This window comes from Poeciliopsis prolifica, unplaced genomic scaffold (genome assembly GCF_027474105.1).
Source record: "Poeciliopsis prolifica strain line A6 unplaced genomic scaffold, Auburn_PproV2 SCAFFOLD007, whole genome shotgun sequence".
NCBI classification, from domain to species: domain Eukaryota; kingdom Metazoa; phylum Chordata; class Actinopteri; order Cyprinodontiformes; family Poeciliidae; genus Poeciliopsis; species Poeciliopsis prolifica.
Genome location: NW_026562382.1, coordinates 9381839 through 9408537, shown reverse-complemented (window position 1 = coordinate 9408537; position 26699 = coordinate 9381839). Strand labels below are relative to the sequence as shown.

Below are 26699 nucleotides of genomic sequence, written 5' to 3'. Positions count from 1 at the left end.
TTCTGCATTATTTTGACTGTGGGTCTGTCTTTAAATTCAGTAAAGTTTGTGATTTTAATGAAACAAGTAAAAAGGTTTTTGCAGTTTTGCATGTCACTGCGTAGGGATAGATTCTTAATTATATTCTCAATCCTAGTTGTTGTTTTTTATATACCTTTCACAAAGTTATAACAAGGAGAAATCTGTTTAAAAAATGTTTAGAATTTATTCTCAATAGTAATAAAACAGAAATGCAATCATCTTAACGGTATGGTTGAAATACATTAAGGCATCTTCCCTCAACAAACTCTTTACCTCCAAGGTAAAAGTAAAAATAAATGTGACCTGTAAATAATTGATGTAATTCATCACTGGGTTGGCTGTTGTTTTTAACCTTTTATTGCAAAAATATTAAAAGTTCAATGATTAAAAAACAAAAAGGGCATCCTGTGAGATGAACATTCAGAATAAAGAATCACTTTAAAAAACACATTGTGTATTTTTTTTTCTGTGTTGTTCTTGCTCTGTGGATGTAAATGAGTACTTCAAACAATATTGAAAAGCTCAAATCTTTCTTGATACATTGTGAAGGGCATGACATAGGCTAATTCTGTGGATGTGTACACTCAGTTGGCCTGCTGGTTGTGAACCTGACGGGCTCTCAGGGAACAGGGAGCGTACATCCAGACTGGTTTTGTCCGCGCCCCTCAGCAGTGCCAAGGTCTCTCACATGCTCTGTAAGTACGCTCTACTGAGGAGCTTCACTGAAGCATTCAGCCTTGTCCAGTCCCCACAGATTCTCATTTCACAGGTGACTGTGGTCGGCTTCAAGCCTGTCTGTGCTGCAGACATAACCATTCAAGCTTTCCAGATAAATTCAGGGGGTCATTCTTAGCATTCCCCGTCACTTCTGTGAGATGTTTGCTCCCTGCCTCTCTTAATAACTCCCAGACATACAAGTATGGTAAAATGTGCTTATATATTTTTTTCAATTCTGTCATTTGAAGTTGACATTTTTAAATACTGCCTGGGATTATTAAGGCTGTTACTCAATATGCAAAGAAGTAGCATGTTTTTGCGAGTTTCTAAATGTAGTTCCAGTAGGTATGAAGCATCTGATGATAGTTGGTAAATACGTGTAATATATTCTGAGGATGCAGCACTAAAACATGATACAGTCAGTTAATTTAAATTCATGTAAAGTTCACAGCAGCACAAGAATATAGGTATGCACTTGAAGACCAACCCAATAATTTTTGTTTGCATATAATTTCATTATAATTCAAACAGAATATGTGAGTGGAAAACTTAATTTGAGATGCGCAACAGGAATCTCCTAATTTGATTGTCTTTAGAGCCACAAGAGTGAAATATTTTTCTGTTTCTGGTTCGATGTTAGTTACCTGAAGTAGATAACGCTTTTTGTTAAAAACATTACATTTGACTGCATAATAAGTGCTAAAACAAAAGTACATATGTGCCATCATTTGTTACCTTTATCAAATCATTTATAAAAAAGTTCAATATTAGGTGATGTTTAATGTGTTTAATTTTTTATTTAATGGCTGTGTTTTACATTAAAGACTGTATCGGTCCATAGTCCATTGAAATGACCTTCCTATATGAAACACTTTATTAAGTGTCTCTTGAGGGAGTAACTGTCCAATGACAAAGTAAAACCAGTTAATATTTTTGTTTCAGTGTTGACTTTGTTCAAAATAGTGTTTATATAAGTGGCTTTAACTTTTTCAAACAACTGACTTGAACAAAGCTGTTTCTCAGATCAGAAGCATGAACTGCTCCCTTGTGATATCCTGAAACATATCACATGGATCTGTCAGGAAACCATTTTAGGACACATTGTTCTGTTTTATTATTTTTCTGTGAAGGAAAAAGAGAAAACCTTGGTGACTGCCGTACGTGTATCTGCGCACTGGTTTGCTTTAGGCTTTTACCTCTAACATGTTTCTCTGTCTTTATGCTCAAACATTATTGATACTGTACACACAAACATACCTAATATTATAAGCTGAAGGTCTAAATCAAGACTATTTAAAAGGAGTAGATTATTTTGAGTTGTTTCTTTACTCCAGTTCTATCAGTATTGTGTCAAAAAATTCATGTTAAGGTTTTCTATGTACACAAGACAAGCCTATGACTGAAGCAGCACTTAAATGGATTTTGTCACATCTACCAGCTATAAGAATAGCCGGTATAACTGTGAGGATAATTCACATGAGTGAAGGGTTTTCTAGTTCAAGTACTAAATCCAAATCAAAATTCTCCGCTCATGTTGATCTCTTACAATTCAAGCGGGGAATTCTGTGTATAAAAGGAGCTTTATTGACAACTTGGTCAAACTAAAAAAAAATGTTTTATGTGAGCAGAGAGAATCACCTGGCAAATGCTAGGCTGCAAAATAATCAAAGTGTTAATTAATGTTGAAAATTTTAAATTGAAACTTTATGTGGTGTGACTGTACACAAAAATATTAAAACAGTGAATTTCGAATATGAATGAATTCTGTTTAACCTCTGTGAATTGAAAGTGCAACTAATTCTTGTGAAAAGTGAACTTGCATAACGATGGTTTGAATGGAAAAACACTAAAATCTATTCAGTTTCAAAGTTTTAGGATAGAAATATCATTGTTATGGACCACAGACGGCAAAAGTCTTCATAATAAACAGCTACAGATCAAGGAGAATAATCATCTCCTGCATATCTCAGGTCATTTAAAAGCTTTTGAATTTCTTATTTTTATCAATGTTAAGATGCTAAGAGAGTTATCCATTAAAGGTAAATTACTGATGGGCCATTTCCTCTCAGTTTAAAAAAAATCCACAAAAGCCCCTTATGGTTGTAATAGAAGATTAATAATTAGCCACTGTTCCTACCTACCTGTTCAATTATTGATGAAATTAAATTATGAGAATATTTATCCCTTTAAACTTGAAGTAAATATTTTAAACTATACTGAGTGACCACATCTTAAACAAAATGTTACCAGAGCTGTTTAACCATAGAGCTACAATAACAGTAAATTAGTGGCATATTTTCTGCAGATTAAAGAGGAAAAAAACCCTCTTAGAAATGATTTTAGGTTTTCCACTGCTGAAGCTAAGTTAATCAACTGGAAAGATATGAGCATATTTTGTAGATTATGGAGTTGGTGCAAGGCAAAGTAAATACAATGTTAATCCTAACTCTTCAAGTCAGCTGTAGCCCAAGGCCACTGCTGAACAGATTTTGTGAGTATTTATAACTTTGTGCAGATTCTGTTTAAAACAATATATGCATCTACAGCCCGAAATGATTGAAATTGTAAGAAAGATAAAGAAGCACAACTCTGAATTTGCATTCGCAAAAAGGAAATTTAAAAGAATGTTGTTTTTCTTCACAAATGAATAAATGGCATAATGTTATATTTAATCAAATTCTAAACAAAGCGGACATGGTTCCTGAATCCTCTTGCACTTAGATGATCATCACCTCTTTAAAATATATTATCAAACATTTATTAAGCTTATTTTACCTTTTTAAGGTGCATAATTTAACCACATCTCTTTTTACATTTTCTTCAGTCAAAAGAATTCAATAAAAAAAAAAACTCAAAGTGCATACTATCATTTTTCTTCCAATTGGAAATCTATGTGTATATTTGCCATATGTGAAAGAAATTTTAAGATTTAAAAAAAAAAAATCTCTGAAGCAGAGTTTGTTGGATCCGCATCAGTTTTAGAAACTGAAATGATTTCATGAAATATAAAGTCTAGGGGTGGCACTGCATGATCTTTGGAAAAGTGGAAAATCATGATGTGGATGACTACTTTCTTTCTCAGAGCAGAATCCAGCAGCATCAATGCTGGTAGGCTGAATGCTCTTTGCTTGACTGTAGCTCCAATGTGCTTGAATACAAAAACTGCAAGAGAGGAGAAAAAAGGGACAAAAACCCTGCAGTCCATATCTAGCTTGTTGCTCCATCATTATCTCCATTGTCGGTGCAGAGTTAGAGCTAGCAGAGCCAGCATGGTTGGCAGTGCTATGGATGGTGCATGGTGCGGGGCAGAGTCCTCGATAGGCCCGCTCCGGTCGGCTTTCACCACTGGGGTTTCAGTGGCAGCGCTGTCCATGTGTGTGGTGCAGTCCTCCGTGCAGCCGCTTCCACTGCCTGAGCCGCTGCCTTCATCACCTGAATTACAAGAACAGAGCAAAACAAGCAAACAAAAAAAGAGTTCATCATTGAAAATTCAGAATTAGGGTTGACCTTTGATCTTCTGAGAACAGGTCATATTCCTTACAGATGGAATATTGCACCCTCTCACAAGTTTGTTAAAACAGATTTTAACAATTTGTTTTAACAGATAGCAGTAGATTTCATGTTTTAAGTAAATAATATTATCCTAGACAGCTACATAGAGGCTCTCAAGCTTTGTGTTTTCCCTTTTAATTTCTGTACCATCATCCCAAGATGATCAAATGACCATTAAGTTCATTAAGACCAAATACGTAGTAACCAAACAGCAAAATAATATTTTAAACCCTTATGCAGAAGCACACTTTCCATTTTGCAGATTTCTTCTCAGAGAATTGCAATATATGACAGATATGCATCAGTAACAATACACATACTTCAAATAATAAAAAAAAAATACTTGCAATGCTCTTGCATGTGCTCTCCTTTAAGAAGCGTTTTTTATTGTTCAAACAAACAATAAAGATGAAAAAAAAAACTATGACAGATGCCTAAAGCAAAGCAGAAAAAGCATTCTGATTCATTCGCCTGCATTATAAAAATGGCTAACAGCTTACTTGCGTCCTGAAAGCAGATGTCATTGCCATTGTATGCGTTTCTCAGCTTGTTGGTCATCACCCTTAGAGCCATGATCTGCTGACGGATGAAGGTGTCGGGCCGTGTGATGTCGACGCCCACCTCAGGGTTATTCATCTGGTTGGTAAGGCCATCCTTTTGGACTTCAGGAAAGTATCTTTATTAAAAACACAAAACAAATTCAATTAGCCAAGGATACTTTATGGAAAGGCACTCTTTATGCAAAGATATAATTCAGAAATAATTATCGTCACAGGCTTTAGGAAAATAAGCAGCACCACACAAGTCCTTGGAGGGTAGACTAATTCCACCCATAATTGAAACATGTCTAATTTTCATAAAGCAATTGGAAATGGGCTCTTTAGGTTTACAGCAATGTTTGTGAAATGGGAATTTGACCCCATAATGTCAGTTAATACACTGACACACTTGTGAGGTATTTCTCCGGGGAAAAGTATGTCAGCTGCCTGCTCTCTTGTTGGAGAAATAGGTTGTGGGTCGCCATGGAACAGAATTCCACAAATCATGTGACACAACAACGTTTGTTTTCCCATAATCGCTGATCGCTCAAGCTGACATATACCCCTGCAATGTCACTGAATTTGAAAAGGTTTGTTTGCTTTTTGACTCAAGGATGACAAAAAGTAAAGAATGAAATTTTACATCAGGAGCCTTGCAAACGTGTATATATCGCTTGGATATTTTCACATTTTGTCATTTTAAATAACATTTTATGCATTTGTATTTCATTTCATGTGATACACCAACACAAAACAGTGTATAATTATTAGGGAACAGGAAACAGAAAATCACATTGTGTGGGATGCATTCATATTTTGTTTTATTTACTATGACACGAGTGAAAAAAAAAATCCAGTGCAAGCAATTGAGTTTTCAATCAGCTAAAAACTGCAGACATACCAAGAAATTAGTAGGTCAGGCACTCCAAAAATCTGACCTTTATGAAAGAGCATTAAGTTAATGTTGGAAAAAAAAGTCATAAGAAGCACTATTTCCTGCGTATATAAAAGGGATGTCGCTAACATTTGGAAGAGGGTGCTCTGCTCTAATTGGGCCGAAACAGAACTTTTGCTCTTGAAAGCAAAATAGCTAACTTTACACATTAATCTGGAAATGTGCTATTCACACAGTGACATAAAATGCTGGGGATTTTTATTTATCAAGGACAAGAAAAGTGGTGAGAGTTGATAGGAAAATGCTGATTAAAAAATTACAATCTGAGCTTTAACTGTTTTACAAACAAGAAAAAGCAAGATGTGCGTACTTGTTTGTGATTCTCTAAATGAGTTGCTGGGATAATTGGAGGAAAATGTGAACCTTTGAAGAGCTTAACACAAACATGGGATACACAGATTTTTATTTGTAAAAGATTCTCCAAACATTTGGTTTCATCTAACAATCAATGACACTGACTAACATGATAAAACATATTGAAGTTTGTAGTTTATGCCTAAATAAGTAAAAAATGCTCAGTAGAGACTTTTGCAACTCAGAAAATGAAAATCTGTGGGCAGTGGAAGATTTTTTTTTTTTTTTTTTTTTACATAAAGAAATCAGATTAAGAGCTAACACTGAGCTGGCACAGCCTAATTAAGAACAAAGAGAAATTGATTCTCTAAGAAACCAATGTATTTCATACAACTCATTACATTTTAAAGGAAAACCGTAACAATAAAAATGACATCCTTTTTTTGATTAAACAGCTCTAAATGAAAATATGCCCAGCTCCTCCACAGTGCACTGACATGAAAAAAACTTGCCTCTTAATTCTAGGATCAGAGTACTTAACATCAGGCACGCTGAAAAGACTTTGGACTTCTAAGTAACCTTTTGTGTTAGTCTGCATTAAGCTCCAGGGCTGCAGTCCCCTTACCTGCCCTTGGTGTGTCCATTCCAGCAATCCTCATCACTGGCGTTTCCGGCAGTCAGTCTGTCCTCTACACACATCGCCTCGGGCAGACTCGACCAAAACTTCTTGGACAATTTCAGTTTTTCTTTTATGTCGACAACCTAAACAAAGACAGGGGCTGTTAGGCAAGACATAAAAGGACAACTGTGTTTCTGTAAAGCACATGAACAAGCTTTGGTTTTATGCTTTTAAAATCTCTCTTTCTCTCTTTTTTTAATTTTTAAACATTGTTAATTACTGTTAATTCACAGACATCAGATGTATTCAAAATAGTGTTTGACATGAGATCAATCTGATACAAAAAAAACATTCATATTTGTTCTTAAAGTATAACTAGAAATGGTAATTTTCTTTTCTAGTTATACGCACCACTCAAAGCACTCACTACCACACACACATTCATACACTCATTGCAAAGATTTGTAGGCAACTTGAGATTAAGTGGCTTGCCCAGGGACACGTTGACATTTGACACGAGAAAGCTGGAATATTGGTAAAATGGTAAAAAAAAATAATTATTATATAATTTTGAACCTGAATAATTTTAGTCTTAACCAAAGGTAATCATATTTACTGTATAACTCAGACCTGTACTAGCTATATAGCTAACTATCCGTGCATATGCTCATCAGTTCATACAGAAATATATGTGCATTTTCATTTAAGCTGTATGTCAGTGATGTGAGGGATGAGGTTTTTTTTTACAGTAAGTGTATATATGAACAGTTTAAAAGTGTATATAAGACTTAGACTTGACTTTATTGATCCCTTGGGAAGACTCCCTCAGGAAATTATAGTTACCAGCAGCTCACAGGCAAAAATGTGGCACACAGTAAGCATACACAAAATACAAAAAAATACAAATTAAATACAAAACAAAGAATATAAATACAACACAAAAGGAAATTATAGCAATTTGGTCGATAGATTGACCAGTGATATGGTATTGCACTGTATGATTTGGCCTGATAAATATGGAGTTCACATTTGTAGAAAAACTACTCCTTCTTCCCTCTGTCCTGTGTCACCTCCGACCCCCCAGTGAGGAGTTGTACAGTCTGAAGGCGTGGGGGACACGCCTAATGAGTTAGATGGAGTATAAATTCACTTCCTCCAATTAATCTTCAAACAGAAAAAAGCTGGGTTTTAGAGATATTATTACTTCTATAATCTACAATCTCACTTTCTGGTGTTTGACATAATTTTTTTGTCACAAAATGTCATTTTATACTTGTTTTATTTTCATTTAAATTTGTTACTTGCTCAGTTGAAATGACGATTTTATTCATTCATTCACCTTCAATATTTGATATGAAAAGCCTTTCCAACTCTTTCTAGGGTAAATGTCTGGGATTCAACTCCAAGACATGAAACCTCTTAGACTGCTTGAGTTTAACTTTTGCTTCTGTTAACTGTTAAATATTTGCATAATAAAAAGTAAGACCATGCAGGCTTGCAGCAATAATTTCAGCTCGAATGTCAGACCTAAATGGTCCCTTTGCATCCCAGCCATGTGACACAGTCAGATATCGTTCCCTGACTTAAGCTTGTTGAACTCAAATCTTTCATCAAACACACAGAATTTGACATATTTCACTGCAGCTGAAGGAAAGCGTGATAGCAGCAGGTTGGCCCCATTATCTTTTTCCGTCTGACTTGCTGTTGGCTTACGTGAAATTGTGGTGAACCTGAGCAGAACATGAAAGGTGCTGCACTGACTGTGTGACGCCGCTGTAGGCCCCAACTCTGCTTTTGATGTGTTAATCCTGTCACACTGATGCCAAAGCACTTCAGTGGCTCTGATACTGCCCAGAGGGGTCAGGGCTGCACTCAATACAAGAGTTTTGACTGGCAATGTTTGACTAAACCTCACACATTAAGTTTAGTTTCACAAATAAGAGAGATTCACAGCTTCACTCTGGCATCTGTCGAGGTGGGTGAAAAGTGTGAATTTAATTGGGAGTGACTCCCATTTTAGCAATGCAAATATTTGATTAGCACATCTGTTAGGCGCAGTTGCAGAAAATAAACAGTTTACTTCTCACAATTATTTACGCACAGAGGGGGAGATGAGTTTTGTGTGAAGTACTGAAATAAAAAAAGATGTGTTTAATTGTAGATTTATTATGCAAAATGAATAAACTGCATTCTTTCAACCAGCTGGAATAGTCTGTTTTAGAGGCTCCATTTCAAGGGACTCCAATAGGATTAATATAAACATTTAGGATTAAGTTAGAGTATTGAATATGTTAGATGACAGAAAAAAATAGGGGGAGGATTGAAATAAATATGCCACTGGGAAAGGTCTGCCTTTTCTGTCATTGCAGAAGGAATACATAGTATCAATGCAATGAGCATGTATACTGATGCAATACATTCAAATACACACTAGATGGCGGTGTGCTGCTAGTGAATGAGGAGCTGACGGCAACAAGAATGAAGCCTGGAAATAAAACTAATAAAAGTATGTCAAAGCAACAATCTTCTTGCTAACGATATCAGACCTCCGTTAATCCAGTGCATGAAACTGTTGCGTGTGGAGGGAAACAAAACGGCATCAACACAGCTAACACATCATTAGAATAACAACAGAACAATTTGTCTTAGCATATGAGGGAGAAGCTTATTACAATTAGCTGTTACAACACTGACAGCTCTGACATCCTCATTAAAATCACAACAAGGAACACAGAAGACAACACTTCCACCTCCTCCCCTCAGACCAGGATGTTATTCTGTTGTCACTGATATGTTTACAAATGATTTTTATGATGGGTGATAGCGGCTCCGGTGCTAAAATGGCTCTGCTCTATATTAAGGATTTACAAGACGGCTGAAAAGAGCTTTCTCTGAAGAATCGCTGCCTCAATGTGTGATTCCTCAATATCAAATTATAAGCGGATTACAAGAATAAATAAATAAATTATAAAAAATTAAGAGCGGAGATTTTTTTTTCAAATTTTTCACCTATGCTGAAAATGCCACACATAGCCATTGCCATTAGAATTCAATGGTGAGTTTTCAATCTCTAGTTTTAATAAATGAAAGTGTAAAGCACTTTGGTTCTAAGTTTATATATTCTTTATTTTAGACTGATGGAAACATTTGATTAACAACATGAATTTAGCTTCATTGATATTTTTGGGAATATTTCTGACAACTTTCAGACTTTTTGGTTTGACTACTAAGACAAGAAATAAACATAGTTCTCCCATTTCTATCACTACTATCACTAATGACAGCATTTACTATTACCATCAGGTTTTCTTAATAGAATAATTGACCAAATTTCCTTTTAATGTAAAAGTGTCAAGTTATACCAAGAGCCACCAAGCTCAGCACAGCCAGTTTTTATGATTAGGGGCCAGTTATGTTTTTTTTTTATTTATTTTTTTACATGGAGGCCAGGTTGGTTTGGAAAGTTTCTCTTCTTCATAACAGAATCATAATTTCAAAACTGTGTTTAATATTTGAATTTGTCTGGTGATTTGAAACATGTGCCTGTGGCAATTGAAGCCAAACTAGAAGAAATGCGACACAGGCTAATCATTGTTCCAGTTTACTATTTTTTGACAGTACAGTGCCGTATTGCTGTTTTCTATTTCCTGGTCTGTTACTTTTCTTTTCTGGTCTGTTACAGTTACTTTTGCCAAGTGTGTTTTGCCTGATTTAGTTCCCTCTGCTTTCTGTGGCTCATTTTGCTCATTATGATCCTATGGCCTGGATAATCTACTCCTTACTGAGAATCTTTCTTGTTTTATATTATTATTATCCATTTTCACATTGTGATTTAATTATAAATCTATAATAATTTATGGTGCTATGCAAAAAAAAAAAATATATATATATATACACACACGAGACAAAAAAAAACTTTACTTTTATTAGCTGCTTGTGTTTCTTGTGCTTTCTGTTACTAACTTTGGACTCTTTCTTACTAAAAAAAAAAAAAAAAAATCTATTAATTATGCAACAGATAAGATGATCAGGAAGAACACTCACCCATTTAGGTTAATCTTTATACCCCTTTGACAATACAGTGCAAATAATAGCTACGTAGAAATGATAGTTGGAAAATAAATTAACTTTATCGCATAAAATAAAAGATTTCCAGGGAATTTGCCAAATAAATAACACATGGGATACAACAGGAATGTGACTATTAAGACAAAACTCTAGAATACAAGCAGAAGTATTTTAAAGGAGATTCTAATTGCTTAAAACTGAAACTCATCAGTTTGGATCCTCAGTGATAGCATGAGGATAAAAACAGCTACTCTAAACATAGTGTCGTCCATTATTTCCTTTCTTCTGCAGGTCTGCTTTTTTTTAAAGCCCTATTTTCTTGCCTCCTGTTGTGAACCATAAATAATTTCATTGTGTTTCCCTCTTTCTGTCTGTCGTATAGCTATGACTCTGCATGGCTTCCTTCCCGTTCCTTGCTTTCTTTCCCTTCCTCTCTGTCTTTCTTACTTTAGTCGAAAGCAAAAGTGAAGGTTTCATGGCTAGCTGACCTGTGATCCCGGAGCAGAACTCCAATTCAGGGGTGATTTGAGAATAAAACCTTGGATTTTCCTCTCTTCTGATCTGCAGTGTGGGCTCAGTGTGCTCAGAACTTCTTGCTGAGATTTTTTTCTCACCCATCATATTTCTGTGACCTCCTCCTTTTCACTACACCTTGACTGAGCCACAGTATCCCAAATACTTATTGGCACCCCAGGTAAATATGCACAAAACTCTATAGAATAAATAAAATGAAGTTTTTTTAATTACTGATTGGTTAGGGTAAGTCACCATTTTGTTGCAACAATTTCCTGAGATTAATATCGCACATATCTGGTTATTATACTGCCATGTCTACTTCTCTTTCCCATTTTGAGGAGTGGATAGCGGAGCGTCTGTGTCATGTCTTACTCATACAGAAAACAAAAAAGACCATTTAAATATTCCCATTTTCTTACAGTAAAATGATGCTTATGCAACTAAAATTGATTTATTCCAAGGCTTGTAAGGTATCTTTTATATTTAGTCAGGGACCCTGACGCTTCCCTTTTGAAGGATCATAATGATGAGATTATCAAAGATGAATAAACATGTTTTGGGTTGTTAACATTTTTGTGCGTCTCTTTCTTTAAATATAAACATTGAGAAAAAGACAATCAGGAAGGAAATCAGGTGTAAAAATGATAATATTTCCATATTTATCCAAACCTGGAAAATAAGGGCATAACTGAGTCAAATACTAATTTTTTTACATCTTGCATACAAACACAGCACAAGGTACCTCCTGAAAAGACCTGTATATATAGCTAAAATATTAGTTCTCCTAACACCACCACACTTTAAAATTGCTTATATAGTCAACAGAATCCACGTAAAAAACCTGTTTATGTATAAATGCGAGCGAGTGTTTACTTGCAGCAAAGGTAATTAACTACCCTAAATGAATACACATGCGGAAAATGTTTACAGAGAGAAATTTTATCTAAAAACAACAGCATGAGTCACAGGAATAATTGAGTTAGGAGGTTTAAAAGGCTTTCTGTTTACAGGAACTTTAAGTATTTTGAATAATACTGTTAATTGAATTTTGTGTATTTAGTAGATATAGCTGATTGACAGATGATGTATTTCAGTGTCCAGAGACTGTGTCCATCTTTTAAACAATCCAGTGCAAACAACTCATGCCTTCTAGGTTTGTTAGAGAAAATTAGTGACCAAACAGCTGCATGAAAACCATCAGGAAACACTGATGGCAACGTTGGGCTTTGTGAGTGTTATACTTTTTTTACAAAAGGAATGAAAAATCTGCATAGAGCTGATGGAAAAAATGGATGCAGATATAGGGCAGTCCTGGATAAAAACCTGTTGGAGGGTGTGAGAGACTTGGGGTTCACCTTCCAGCAGAAGAAGAAGCCTGAGCATATAATCAAAGTAAATATACTTTGTTCCAACTCAAGGCAATACATTAAACCAATTGAGAATTTGCATCAATAATTCAAAATTGCTGTTAACAGACATTTTCCATCCCATCCAACTAAGATCGAGCTTTTTTGCAATGAAAAATGGGCAAAAATGTTACAATCCAGATTTGGAAAACTGGAAAAGATATACACCAAAGGACCTGCAGGCATGCAGTGAAAGGTGGTGAGTCCGGTCTCATGTTTTTTGCAGCCACTAACACTTTTGTTCCAGGACTAGCTTCTGTTTAACTCTGTTCATCTTCCCATCAACTCTGACCAGATTCCCTGTTGAACTGATTATTCTGATCCTGCCAACTCTGTGTTTCCTGAGTGTTCCTTGTTCTTTATGGTGTCACTTGTTTGTTAAATGTCACATTGGTGATCTTTCAATTAATTAATGTAAAACTAGATTTAAAAAAAATGGTATCAGCTTAAACTGAGCTGAATACAAATGCAAACAATAAAAAAAAAAATAAAAACATTAAAACAACACATTAATCTCCTTCCACTATACAATTACAGTTTGTGGTGCTTTGGATTGGTCGACAACTTGAAAGGGTTTTAAAGTAAGTATTGGACTTTTATTTTTGAACATTAAACTAACACAGAATGCCCATGATTAGTGATAGAAGCTAGTTCTGTCAGCTGGCAAATGTCCCACACGCCCCCTCTAAAATGTTTCAAATGTTGTAAGAACAACTCTCTCTTGTTAGCCTGTCAGTCCTTGCCTGTGCACATGTCTCTGGGTTGTCAGCATATCCCCTGGCTTCTAGTCTGAGCTAATTTAGTGCAAGTTCAATCTAATCACAGACTCGACAGCAGGTCTTACCACTCAAACCACAATTGCCAGACAAGTCCTCGATCAACCTATTTTCCCTGGCAACTGCTCCTCCTGTCTGTGTTAAAATAGTTTTTCTTTTGATATGAAAGCAGCATTCTTCCTGCATGTGAATTACTGAGGTCAGTGAGTTGGTTCGGCTCATACTGAGACCTTGGCCATACCACATGCCTGTCCAAGACCAGTGACCACGCTGAGGACAAACCAAAGATTGTCTCACCAGGAGGATGGCCACAGTAAGAATAACTCTGCCTCTTCATCACATTTTTGATTGTTGAGTGGGGGAAAAATAATAAAAAAAAAAACATAAAAAGTCTGATGATGACAAACTGCACCAGGGGAAAACTTTGTCTGATGCGTCATAAAGTCTTCCACAATGACTCAGGTCAACCCATTAACAGCAAAGCCTCTCAACCAAGACCTGCCATCTGGCTCCCAAGCTCTTTTAGCATATTAAAGAAAGTGCCTCAGTAGAAATAACATTTACAAGCCTATAGCACACCATGGCGCAAATGATCTGTTCGGTAATGTTTTGAATAGCTGTTGCCACCACTTTAGCACGTTCACTTTGTCCTTGTCTGGAAACATTCACCTCAAATGTGACTGGCAGTGCTGCTTAGAGGAGGTAACTATCAGAGTGCATAAAGATGTGGGATGCTCTTGTTCGATCAATATCCATCAACAGAATGCTAAAGCACCTACGTTTCCCCTTTGTGACTTTGCAACAGGTGAGACTAGAAAGACATCTCCTTGCCGTTAGTGTGCATGATGACAACAATCCACCAGAGGAAACCAGAGAGAAACTAAGTTATTGCTTCATATGCTGTGGGGGATGCTTGCAATGTGTTGATGATATGTCCTTATTTAGAAGCATTCTCTTGGCTGTCATGCTTCATTCAGCTCCCTTGAATGAAGCAGTTATTCTCCTGATTGCGACTCATTGTAGTGTTCTGGACTCTGGTGCAGACATGTAAAAATCTTGAAATAAATTAATAAAATATTATTGCAGGAGCATTATGTCACACTGAAAATTTTATTTGTGTAAATTTATATGTAGGAAAAAAAAGTTTTTAGCCTAAACACGAGGCACACATTTTGTAAAATCCAATCATTGTCATGAATTATCGACCTGCTGAAAGACCTAATGGCAACCCATTTTTAGATTTGAACCTAAGTCCACTATACTTTTAATTCAGGTTTTGTGGTATTTGTGTGATTTCATACACAGTGTTAAGACTCCTAGAGGCTTAGCAAAAGAAACAAATCCACAGTATCACAGGCCTTCCACCAGACTAAATGAGGATAAGCTTGTTTTCCAGATATTCATTCTTTACATCTGTTTTTAATCAGAAACCTAATTTTTATATTACTTTTAGTTTGTAGTTATACTATAAACATCTAACTATTCAACCCGATTATACATTTCTTTGCCGTCAAAGAACTTTATGCGTTGAGATCACTGGCCTTGTGTGCTTTCAAGTCATGCAGACAGAATTGTTGAAACAAAGAGTCAGCAGAGGTATGGAAATTTTCCCTAAGGAAACCCCAAACACAGAATGCAGCTCTGTGTCACAATCCTCCTGCAGAAGGTGCTGTAAATACTTCAAATGCTTCACATTCCTCTGATGAATATATTCTTCTGATCAGACGGACACTGTAGATTGACACGTTTCCTCTGTGCAACAGCAGACTCATGCTGCTTCAGATGCAGTTTTCCCCCCGTTATAGACTATGTCACAAGCGTTCCCCAATCCCATATTGCCTCTTAAAGTTCAAAGTGGTGATGAGTTGGACTGACTTCAATCCGACTCGAGAGGTGGACATTTTATGTTGGAACCTTGAATTAATCGTAAGACATAGACCACAGAACTAAAGGATGATCTTTAAGCAGTTGAGGCTGACCTGACACAATTACACAGTTCCAGTTAAAGTTCCAGTACAGTTCAGCAAATTCCATACATTTACATTTGTGATGGTAGGCAAGAAGATGGCATACCTCCCACATAACTATAGCACTATGGTTGTGGAGATTTAGTGACCTCATAATGTCACTACTGTTCTCTAAATGAGAGTTTGAGAGATGTTGTATGTCCGTTGCCGTCCTGATCAATGTTGGTGGTGTGAAGACTACCAAGGTAATAATATAAAGAAATCTGTCCATAAATGAAGTAGATGTCAGCTTTTGCACAAGTCACATGAATTGAAATCTCTTACTAAAAATAAGTGCAAGGACATGAAATATTTTCAGAGTAGTAAAGCATTCCTTCTGTCAGATAAAATCCTGGTCAAGCCTAGTGGCCTGAGGCGAAAGCAAAGCAAAAAATACATTAAAATACATCAAATTTAATGGAGTTGTTTTTCCTGAGTTCTTAACTTTTCCCGAATAAATAAATGACCTGAGATTAAAGGCGTGATTCTTTTAAATGTTTCAGTGGTGAACTATGCAGCTGTGATAAGAAAATAAATAAAACACATATGAGGTTTTACACATCTTCCCCATAGGTGCCAGTAAACGGGGCCAACAGCGTGCAACCTTTTTTGAAAACCAGCCAGAGCGCAATGTGACAACTTGGTTTTGATACACAAACATCTCAACAAATCATCAATCAAGGCTGTGTCTCTTTCTGATGCGTCTCCCAGTGACAACGCTATCACACTTAAATGATATGGCTCTCTGTGAAGAGACACATAACATAAAGATAGTTCAATTATCATAAAGCTGGCTTTTTATCTCCCATCTTTTTCCCATTTCCAGCCTGGGTTCCACACAAAAGAATAAATGCATCGCAATCCATCGGTTAATGATATATCCGGCAAACACAGTGGAACTAACACTGTTGACGCATCGCTTATCAGTGTTGCATGAACAGATTGCAAAAACTCCTCCTGTAAATAAATGTTGCACAGCACGTTTGCACGACCGCACCGTCACGTTTAGCTACACTTGGTGGTGTGCTCTCTCCATGATGGGGCTGTCAAATTTAATTTTAATCCATATCATAGTCAGAAACAACTGAACTGAATTTAAGCACTCAAATTTGCCCAAAATCCCTGAGGCATAACTTTGCTTTAAACGTTTTCATTGCTTGTTTTAGGAAAAACAATTCATCATGCTTTTAATTCAATGTGACGGCAAATCTCTTTGTACACAAAAAAGAAACATAAAAATGGCTGATTGTAGGACGCAAGAATATAAAAATATACGGTGCCTCTTCAGATTCCCTGAATCTAATATTATAATGAACAAAAAACCCTAACTATTTTTGCATTTAAGGATATAGAAATAATTTTTAATATGGTTGTATTTATTTTTAGTAGTAGCTCTCTAAATATTTCATGTGCATGAGCTGACATCTACTTTATTTATGGACAAATGGTTTTATATTGTTACTTAGGTAACAAGTGCCTACTCTCAGCGAACAGAGCTGCAGGTTATACTCAGTGGCCCATTTAAATATTACAACCTCAAACCATTTGCTCAGTCCCATGATAGCTGCACAGTTTCGGCAATATGCTTTATCATAGAGCGCAAAAAGTATCAGGCAACGATCCCTCAGTGAGAAGAAAGTGACAGAATATTGATGAGACAGTGGCGAGTTTGTGCGTGAGGCTCGCCCCAGGCTACAACAGGAGAAGTTTGAAAAAGATAGATGATTAAAGGAAAGCTGCACTCTGTGGAATACAGACTGAGCTATCATTGGAAAACCCGCCTTCCCCCCATGCTGCCCATTTTCCCTGGAGAGGCGGGAAGCCTTGAGCATAATGGGGCCAGTGTACCTCATTAATATATTGACACATGTGAAATGTAGCAGAGCGTGGACGACACCCGCATTAGTCCGTGGGAAAGATTGGGTGTCACACCTCGTGCTTCTCCAGATAACAGCTAGCTTGGTATTTTATTTTCAGCTGAAATGAGATGAGATGGTTTCAAATGACAAAATGACAGCCTAGTAATAAAATTAAAAATACATACATACATGAGGAAGAAGCAATCAGTGCAATCCTATATTTATTAAATGATCCATATGCATTTACTGAAGCATAATAACAGATGTAGTGGTAGAACATGAACTTAATGAAGCATTGGTTGTATATTTTTTTCATGTCATCAAGCTGTGTATTTGGATTAGATTAACATCTAGTTATAGTTGCAATTCATTTCGAATGTACTGCTTAAGAGAATATTTTGTCTAGTAAAGACCACACACCACAGCAAAGTGAGTTTAACATTAAAGTTAAACAAGAGAGGATGAGTGTGCAGATGGAGCAGAAGACTAAGCTTCATCTACTAAATTATGAACCTCTATCATGTTTAGTGAGCAAGTAGAATGAAGGAGAATGGGGACCCGGTGTGTTGCAGTGCGTCTTGACAATTAAAGCACATCAATTGGTGCCTTGAACAGTCTCTATAGAGGTTGCATTGAAGTGTGCCAAGAAAGGACAAGTTAGTGGACAAAGGCCTTTGATAGGTTGACTGATTAAAAAAGGGATCCTTGGGTGCTGCGCTTTGGAGTGTCAGCAGCCAGTGTGGGTTCATGCATAGAAATGAATAGGGCCATACTCCTTTGATACATGTCTGATCCTTCCCAGGTCTGTTGCCCTTGAGACTCAGAGACTGTCCCCTGTTAGCGCTGTAGAAAAAGGCAAATATAGTAATTGTAAAACACTGGATTGGTTTGTCTTTGTAAAATGGATCCACTGCATCAAAAATGAGATTTTCATCAGTATGCGGTAGGGATGGGTACTGAATTCTGTCGGTACTACCGAGTACCTATTCACGTAAAATCAAACGGTACCATGTTTCGGTACCTAAACAAATCGTTGTGACAATATGCTCCAATTAAAATGACCTTACTGTCACATTTATGACAGTAAAAAGGAGAAAAAACATTTTATTCTTCTTAAGAAGTCTTAGTTGACTATTGTTTATTCTGCCTTCTTTCTTTACTAGTTGCCATTCTCCAAGCAGGAACTTTTCACATGTAAAACGAGTATATTAGCGAATATAAACCTAATTACTCACACTGTTAATATATTATTTGCATATCTGCTATTTTCTATTTGCATATTTTCTTTATGTAATCATATAGAAGATTTTATTGGAACATAGTTCAAAACAAAAATAAAAGCAAAAGAACAGTTCAATCCAAAATAAACAAATGGTCCAAATTATTTTAGTGTTACAAAAGAATACATATTCATACTGTACACATCAATGTGAGTATAACATAATCTGATAAACTGGGAAGACAATGATCTATTATTTAAAACATCTGTTCACAACATTGACATAATTACATACAAAAAAAATTAAAATTTAAGTGCCTAAACGTAAGCTCGCTTTGAATGACCTACAACTAAAACTTGTTTTAAATCTACAGTACAAAAATGTGTCCATTCTTTTAAGTTTGTCACTGTTGCATTTTTAAATATAGTATTGCTCTGAGAGCTGCTGCTCTCAGCAAACCATTAGAAGCAAACACTTGTGTACATATACAAAGTAAATGTTATATACACTACTTATAATGCATAATAAAACAGTTATGTTGTATTATTTAGTCAGAGTGATGACGTGTCTCTAGTTTAGCTGCAGCAGAACGTGATACAGTGTTGCTCACAGGCATCAATACTCTTTTCATCTCCATTGCTTCTGAATTTTCAACACCACTTATAGTGGTGTTTTACTAAAAAAGCGTTGACCTGGCAAAAAAAGTAGATCTTCAACAATAATTCATCATGCTTTTAAAAAAATATGCTGAACAAAAGTAAAAATATTGATTTTATATTGGACTATAAAAGGTACAAACACACAATATCCATAGTTACTCTAAGACAATTCAATTAAATTAAGAAATACAAATTCTTGCATCTTTTAGAGCTACACAAAAACTGTCCAAAGTTTGACAGCTTTAAGAAATAATGCAACTCAATCACCTTCCCATTCATTACAAATACACAATGACCTAATAATAACATTAGTGCTTTGCTAAACAAATGCTCAGCCTGCACTAAAAGATTCTGACCTGACAGCATCATTATGTGCTTTCTAAATAATTGAGTCCATAGACATTTCACTATTTTGTAAGGAATAATAGTGCTTTCAACTTTCTCTGACTAATCAACTGATTATTAAATATAAAAAATGAAAGTTTGTGACAACACAGAAGAGGAAGAAGGTAAACATTTCACCACAGAGAATCTGGATGCATCAAAAGTGACACAAACTAGACTTAATGCTAAAATGGGCTTAATTTTCTCATACTTAGATGCACTTAATACATGTTATAAAACAGCAACATACAGGTAAGATAAGAAACTGAATTGCAGCAGCTCTGCAGAAAGATACAGTGCCAAGTATATATCCTTTTTTTCTTACTGTTACCCAAACATAACAGAATAGCAGATGCATTTAGAATACAGATGAGGAAAAAAATGCTTGTTCTGAAGGTATCAAAGTGATGGTATAGGAAACTACTAGTGGGGTAAATAAGTTTTATGTGCTTTTTTTTCTGCTATGATTCATCTTTATTTTGGTATCACTCTAGCAACCAGTTTAGCATCTAATTTGGATAAACTTTTACTCGTGTAAGTACTTAAGAAGAAAAACATAATTTAATATGAAAAGAACTATATTATATACTGCATATATATATATATATATATATATATATATATATATATATATATATATATATATATATATATATAATATATATATATAATAATATATATATATATATATATATATATATATATTATATATATATATATATATATATATATATATATATATATATATATATATATATATATATATATATATATATATATATATATATATATATATATGAATACTTATGCATCAATGTATAAAATGACTAGTGTTTTTGAGCTGGCACATAGTGCACGTCACTTATTTTTGTACCCTTAATAAACTGAATATTTAAAAATAATCTTTTTTGAACCTCAAGTCCTTTACATCCAACATCTGAAAAACTTTGAAAAAGAGATATCGGATTTTTGCCACATTTAATACTTTGATAAAAGTTATACTGCTCTGCTAGCTTGGTCAGGATGACCAACAAGTTATTACCATTCTATGTGCCACCCAGAGGAAGATGGGTTTATCTAATATAGATTTCTGTCACCTTACTCATTTTGAAGCACAAGTCATCACATGTGCCTTCTGTCAGCAGGAAATATTGACTGACTGTCATTTTTTTCATAATTATTTCATCCAGATTTGGTGTATCTTTATATTCTGCTTTGGTTGACATTAAACTTTGTCAATTTAATCTTGAATATGTTGATAGGTTTTTGCTGCAAATTCAACTTTGCTTGTTCGTAGTCGTCTTGATACTTTTAAATATTGTTACATATTAATTTTAAAGCTATATTATCCTAAATTCAGGCCAATGTGTTTTTCTTCTAACGATTGTGAAAGATGTAAATTGAGGTATGCTTGGGGAATACGATACATTCAAAATGTGGAAAAACTGCCATGGAAAATAAATACATCAAGTCATTTTTCTTTTATTTCACTTTATTTTCCCCTCTGTTAAACACTAAGGCTCTGCCTATTCAGCTGTCACTGCTTTCTGACAAATTCAGCATGTGTGATGCATTTCTGCCATTACACAACCGAGCTCATAAAGCTTCTGAGTACAGTATGATTGAAAACCCCATCATCCTGATTGAGCTGTGTCGCTGTGGGATTTGTCTCTCTGTATGTTTGTCACGCGTTATTTAATTGTAAGAAGTGACGGGTACGCAGTGAAAAAGGGCTCAACTTCCAAGTCATTTACATAAACAGCTCCTTTCTCCTACTCAGATGGTTTAACTTTTCACTCATGCAATCAGTAAAGAACACTCACAGCCACGATTGTCCCTGTGTTTTGTTTGTGTGAGTGCATGTCTGTAAAACTTACATGAGTCGGCGGATGAGGTGAAATTTGATTACAAGTGACATAAAGTACTCAATGACTCAACACATATATACAGTTTGTGGAGAGCATCTCGAAAAAGGTTTTTTCCTAAAAAAAAAAAGTTGCGCTACACGTCCAGCTGCGTTCAGTGCTGTTTTTTCATAGTATGTTCATCTATTTAAAGCAAAGACTGAAGAAATAATTAAAATGATTGAAATATACTTTATCAAATATAAATAATTTTATTTATTTGTAGGAAAAATATCCAAACAACAAAAAACATTGAACAAAAATGCTGATATTGAGCAATAATGTCGCTATTAACATCAACATAGAAAGGAATGATATAACAGAAAGAAATGAAACACCCCCATGTTTCATTTCAGTGGTTTTGAAAGATATGCAGGCTTATTTAAGTACAGCTCCAGGATTGCCTTCCTACACATTCAACACGTTAGCATACACAATCTGGTCCTAAACCTGTCTCATGGGGCGACTCAGTCGAGGAATAATTCTTTCAAGCATTAATGCAAAAAAGGAAAAAGTAAACAGGATGTGCAGCCTGGAATAGGGAACCCAGAGCAATCTCCAAGAACAGCTCCATCATTTCTGCACCTGTGAAACAATATAAGATGCTGAAGGGGTCCAACAAAATCCTACAACATGGATCCAAATCCTCCAGAGAGACATGTTAAAGTTTTTTTTAATGATAAGTTGCGTGGTGGGCCAGGGTAGCTAGTTCCCAGGATTATAAGCTGGAAAAAACAACATAACATCCTCTAGAAGCTTCCCATTTATTTTGTGCCATAAACAAGTGTCCAAAACTTCCATCATCTAAACATGTCACTTTTTTTTTTTTTAGAATGTTCTGGCTTTGTGGTGCCAAATAAAGATTGATCTACAGTTCAGCAGGTGCTACTCCTGAAAGAGAGCGAGAAGAAAATAAGAATAATAATAAAAAAATAACCCTAAAACATTTAGAAGTCATGGGAAATCTGAGGAACCTTTCCCCAGAGCGCTTAACTTCAACCCACAGCAACTCCACCCAGGATTCCTGGTTTACTGTTTGACAACAAGCAGACTTAACACTAAGCTGAAAATGTGCAGTCAGAGCCGTGGTTAGACCATACAAGTAAACAATGCCTTTGCATGTGGCATGTTTTGAAGAAATATTGTCAATACCTCTAAATGAGAACACGTCACTCAGCAGCACACATTAACTGGACCGTTACATTTAGGTTTTGTTTGCTGGGAAACGGAAAATATTTTCATGCGGTGTAATGCCACAGATCTTTGTTTTAGAGACCTGTTGTTTTTAAATAGAAGCTTGACTTATCCCACCACCAGAAAACTCGTCTGTTTTACTGAGAAAGTGTTGCCTTAGAATAACGTCTGCAAAAGAAAGTTTTTCATGTCATTATCTGCCCAAAGTAAATATATAGCAACACTAAAACATAAGTGGCGTGTCTACAGCAGGTATATAATTTGAAAAGAAAACATTACCACCCTAGAAATGTCATCAATGATTCAGTCTCTTAAGCTCATGCTTGCAGCACTTTTGCCTGTTATCTATTGTTTTTTGTGTTAATTTCACCAGCAAATCCTGTAAAAATATATATGTGAATTTATAGGCTCAGTCAAACGTTGACGCTCGAGTGCCAGCATCAACCCGGGGAACTGTTAAGTTCACGGTCGAACGGTGCTCTGAAGAACTGCGCCACATGTGCACAACCAGACTATTTATTTTTATGTGGTCTTAGAAAAAGTATCAGTTATGGCTACAATCTGTGGAATCTACATAATTACATGCCTTGTTGGGCAAAAGTCTGCAGATGCAACAACTGAGAAAATGGAGCTGTGGATAGGCCCACTTTACTTCTATTACATGTATCCCAAACAAGAATGTTTCAGTGGCTTGACATGTTCCTGAATGGCATAAGTTTAATTCCAGGGTCAGGACTTTCGAGAGGAGTGGATGTGGTTTTGTCTTTCTGTTTTCGTCCAGGACAACTGACTACAAACCACTCTTTGATTGCTCTTCACTTGAACCTAGAAGAGAAAAAATGCTAACAGGAACACTCAATTCCTCTTGATGTCATAATATTATTGCTAAGGGTCTATTGCTCAATTGCTTAAACAATTCATTTATCCTATCGTAAAAATAAATAGAGAATTGGAGATTATATTTAGCAGCACAAAGCAAAAATATTTTAACCGAGCTAAAAACTTTGCTTTTTGCACCTTTCTCTCCTTTACTCACTCTCTTTAGGCTGTCCTTATTATAGTCATAGAAGACCTCAACACATTCTTTGGCTAAAAAGCAAAGAAGGAACTTGAACAGATCACTAGTCTGTCACAAAGCCTGCAAACAATCCCACTGTCACACTTAGCAGCTATTTATTGACCTGCAAGTTTTCAAGGTAAGAAACTGTGCTGCCAAGACAGATGGAAAAATAAAATGCTATCATGGAGAAACCTGACAACAAAGTGTAAAATTCCTGGCTTGAGGGCATAAATTCTCAGCATTTATCCAATGCTGTCCAGCAGATTTATTACTGTTTTTCTGACTGACTGGACTTCCACCAAGTAAAAGCCACATAAAAGGAAGACAAAAAGTGATTTAATGTTGCAGTGAGGAGGAGAGAAGAAGGTTATTTTCTGTAAAGTCTTAATGAACGATGTTCTTTTTATTTTTATTTAAACCGAATATTTAACACTCATTGCAAATACTGTGCTTTCCCAAAGTAGAAATATCATGTCTCACATTATAATATATATATATATATATATATATATATATATATATATATATATATATATATATATATATATATATATATTTTTGTTTTGTTTTTGTTTTTTTTAAAGGATTTTTTTAATTCAGATGTATTTATTTCACAATAAGCAGACATGAAAGTGGTCTTAAAGACAGGGGCAAAACCTGCAGCAAAGGTCAACTGGACCAGGATTCGAACCCGTGGCGGCTGCGTTGAGGGCTACGCGCTCTGCAGCCTGCACCTCCTCAGCGCCCAAATTCAATGAAGTTTATGTGGTAGAGAAACCCAATTTTACACACAAATAAAAAAGGTTCAAATAGGTTGTCCTTTTTACAATTGGGTTAAGTTATATAATTAGTAAAGCAGTCAAAGCCCCAAGGCAACTCTGGTGGAGCTACAGCCTTCTCTAGCTCAGGTGGGAGAATCTGTTGACAAAACACCTATTACTCAAGCACTCCACAAATACAACCTTTATGACAGAATGGCAAGACATCATTGTTAAAAGAAAGTTAAATAAAGTCCCATTTGCAGTTTGCCACAAGCCAGTCCAAGGGACACGGCAAACGTGTTAAGTGCTATGGTCAGATGAGACTGAAACTAAACTTTCTGACCTAAATACAAAATGAGAAAAACCAACACTATGCATCGACTTAAACATAACATCTAATACCAGTGAAACGTGGTGGTGGCAGCATCATGATTTAGCGCCCGCTTTAGTGCAAACAGATAAGCTGGTAAGGTTTGACTGGATGATGATTAAGGTAGCTACAGAAAAATACAGGGAGAAAACTTGATGATGTTCCCAACTACCTTTTTACTCTTGGGAATGTTATCCGTTTCATGCCACAGTGCAAGCTACAAGCTACTCATGTTCAATAATTTATATTAAATCTGTTTGTGTTCCACTTTTCAACAGTTCACGGTAATTGTTGCAGCAAGTTTAAAAATATACTAAGAAGTGGATTGCGTGACTGGGTGCCAGACAGCCTGAGTGTTGATTATTTGCTTTCGAAACTGTTTGCAGTTTGCAAAAGGGTGAGACAAACAGTGGGAAGTAGATGGGAGTCAACATTTAGATGTGTCCAGGAAGAAGCGAGATCAAATTTGTTTACGGTTATAGATTTTCCATTTGTTTTGTGAAGACTGGGGAAAACAAAAACTTGTATGCATACTGAGTCACCACAGTGTTTCAGTTCTGGGTTTTTTATGTTGAATACAACTTTCTGAACCACTCTGAAGTGATATGTGAGGATAAACCACTGTGAAAAAGCATTTGCACCTCACAGACTTGATCAAGATTTTTTCTTTTCTGCACATTTGAATTTTTTGGATCACCACATACATGTTAATTCCCAACAAAAATAAAGTGAGTGAAAATACAACATGCAAAATTATGATTCTATGTTTCAGAATTTCATCTATATGATGCTAAAACTAACCATGCCTTTAGTTTATGGTTATGAACTGACTACTTCAATCACTGAGGGCAAAATGTCCTGGTTCTGGAGCAGCAAATCAGCCCAGAAAAATCACACTACTAATGTTACATTTGACTGCCAGTTTGATGGTCTTTTACAGACATGTTTTGTAAGCTTCATGCCAAATGCAACATGATGCACACTTTTCAAAAAGTTTCACTGTCGTCTCATCACTCAACATATTATTTTCCCAAAAGCCAACAAGATAATTTCGGAAACATGAGACTGGTGTGCGATCAGAGTAGGAGGCTCATGGACTTCACCTGTGGAGAGTTTTCTCTGCAACAGAACAAATTAAACAAAAAGGGAAAAATCAGAAAGAAGCCAAATCCTCTGAGGAAGTTCAATTTAATGACAATATGTGTTTGTGAATCATATTCAAAATTCCTCAGAGGTGTTAATACTTGAAATAATGTTTATATTAAATCCATCTGCTGAGCAGGAACAATGTTTTTATAGAGGGCTAACTGTGGCCAGTGATGGTCATGGGTGTCAGGCTTAAAAGTTTTTGTGAGAACTGTAAAACCTTTAAATGGCTTTATAATAATTTCAAACAATCAATGCAAATTATGTTTTTGGATTTCTCTTTTCTTGAATTTTTAACACAATGAGCATGTTGTGTTGTTTTTAAAATCTTTTATGCTACTTTATGTTGTTAGGTTCTGCTTAAGTATTTTTTTTATTCTGAAGGCCAAGCAGTAAACAGGCCTCAACAAGAAGGTGATTATTTTTTTTTTGAATACTGGAATAACTCACCTCAACATGCAAACTGCTCAAACCACAGGATCATTCAAATGGCTTTCAAAAAATTATCTCTGTTCCTTAGTTATAGAGATTAAAATATGAAACACAAATTATATTTAATCTCTTTTCATTACTTTTTTTCATCTATTATATTTATATTCCTGTTATGTTATACATTTGTTATTGTTTGGTGAAACCTAAACACACTGGTGAACTTTTGCTTTGATTTCTGCAA

General features: G+C 35.6%; 1 protein-coding gene across 2 annotated transcripts in view; it reads right to left on the bottom strand.

Annotated features, from left to right (window-relative positions):
• Positions 1-215: 215 nt before the first annotated feature.
• LOC129361147 (glypican-6-like) overlaps positions 216-26699 on the bottom strand; it is a 97605-nt gene continuing 71121 nt past the window's right edge. For both annotated transcript variants that reach the window (XM_055031868.1, XM_055031867.1), the window contains 3 exons: positions 6704-6840; positions 4791-4966; positions 216-4170 (listed from right to left, as the gene is read on the bottom strand). In XM_055031868.1, coding sequence (XP_054887843.1) covers positions 3965-4170; positions 4791-4966; positions 6704-6840 — 519 coding nt within the window. In that variant the 3' untranslated portion in view covers positions 216-3964. The remainder of the gene's footprint in view (positions 4171-4790; positions 4967-6703; positions 6841-26699) is intronic.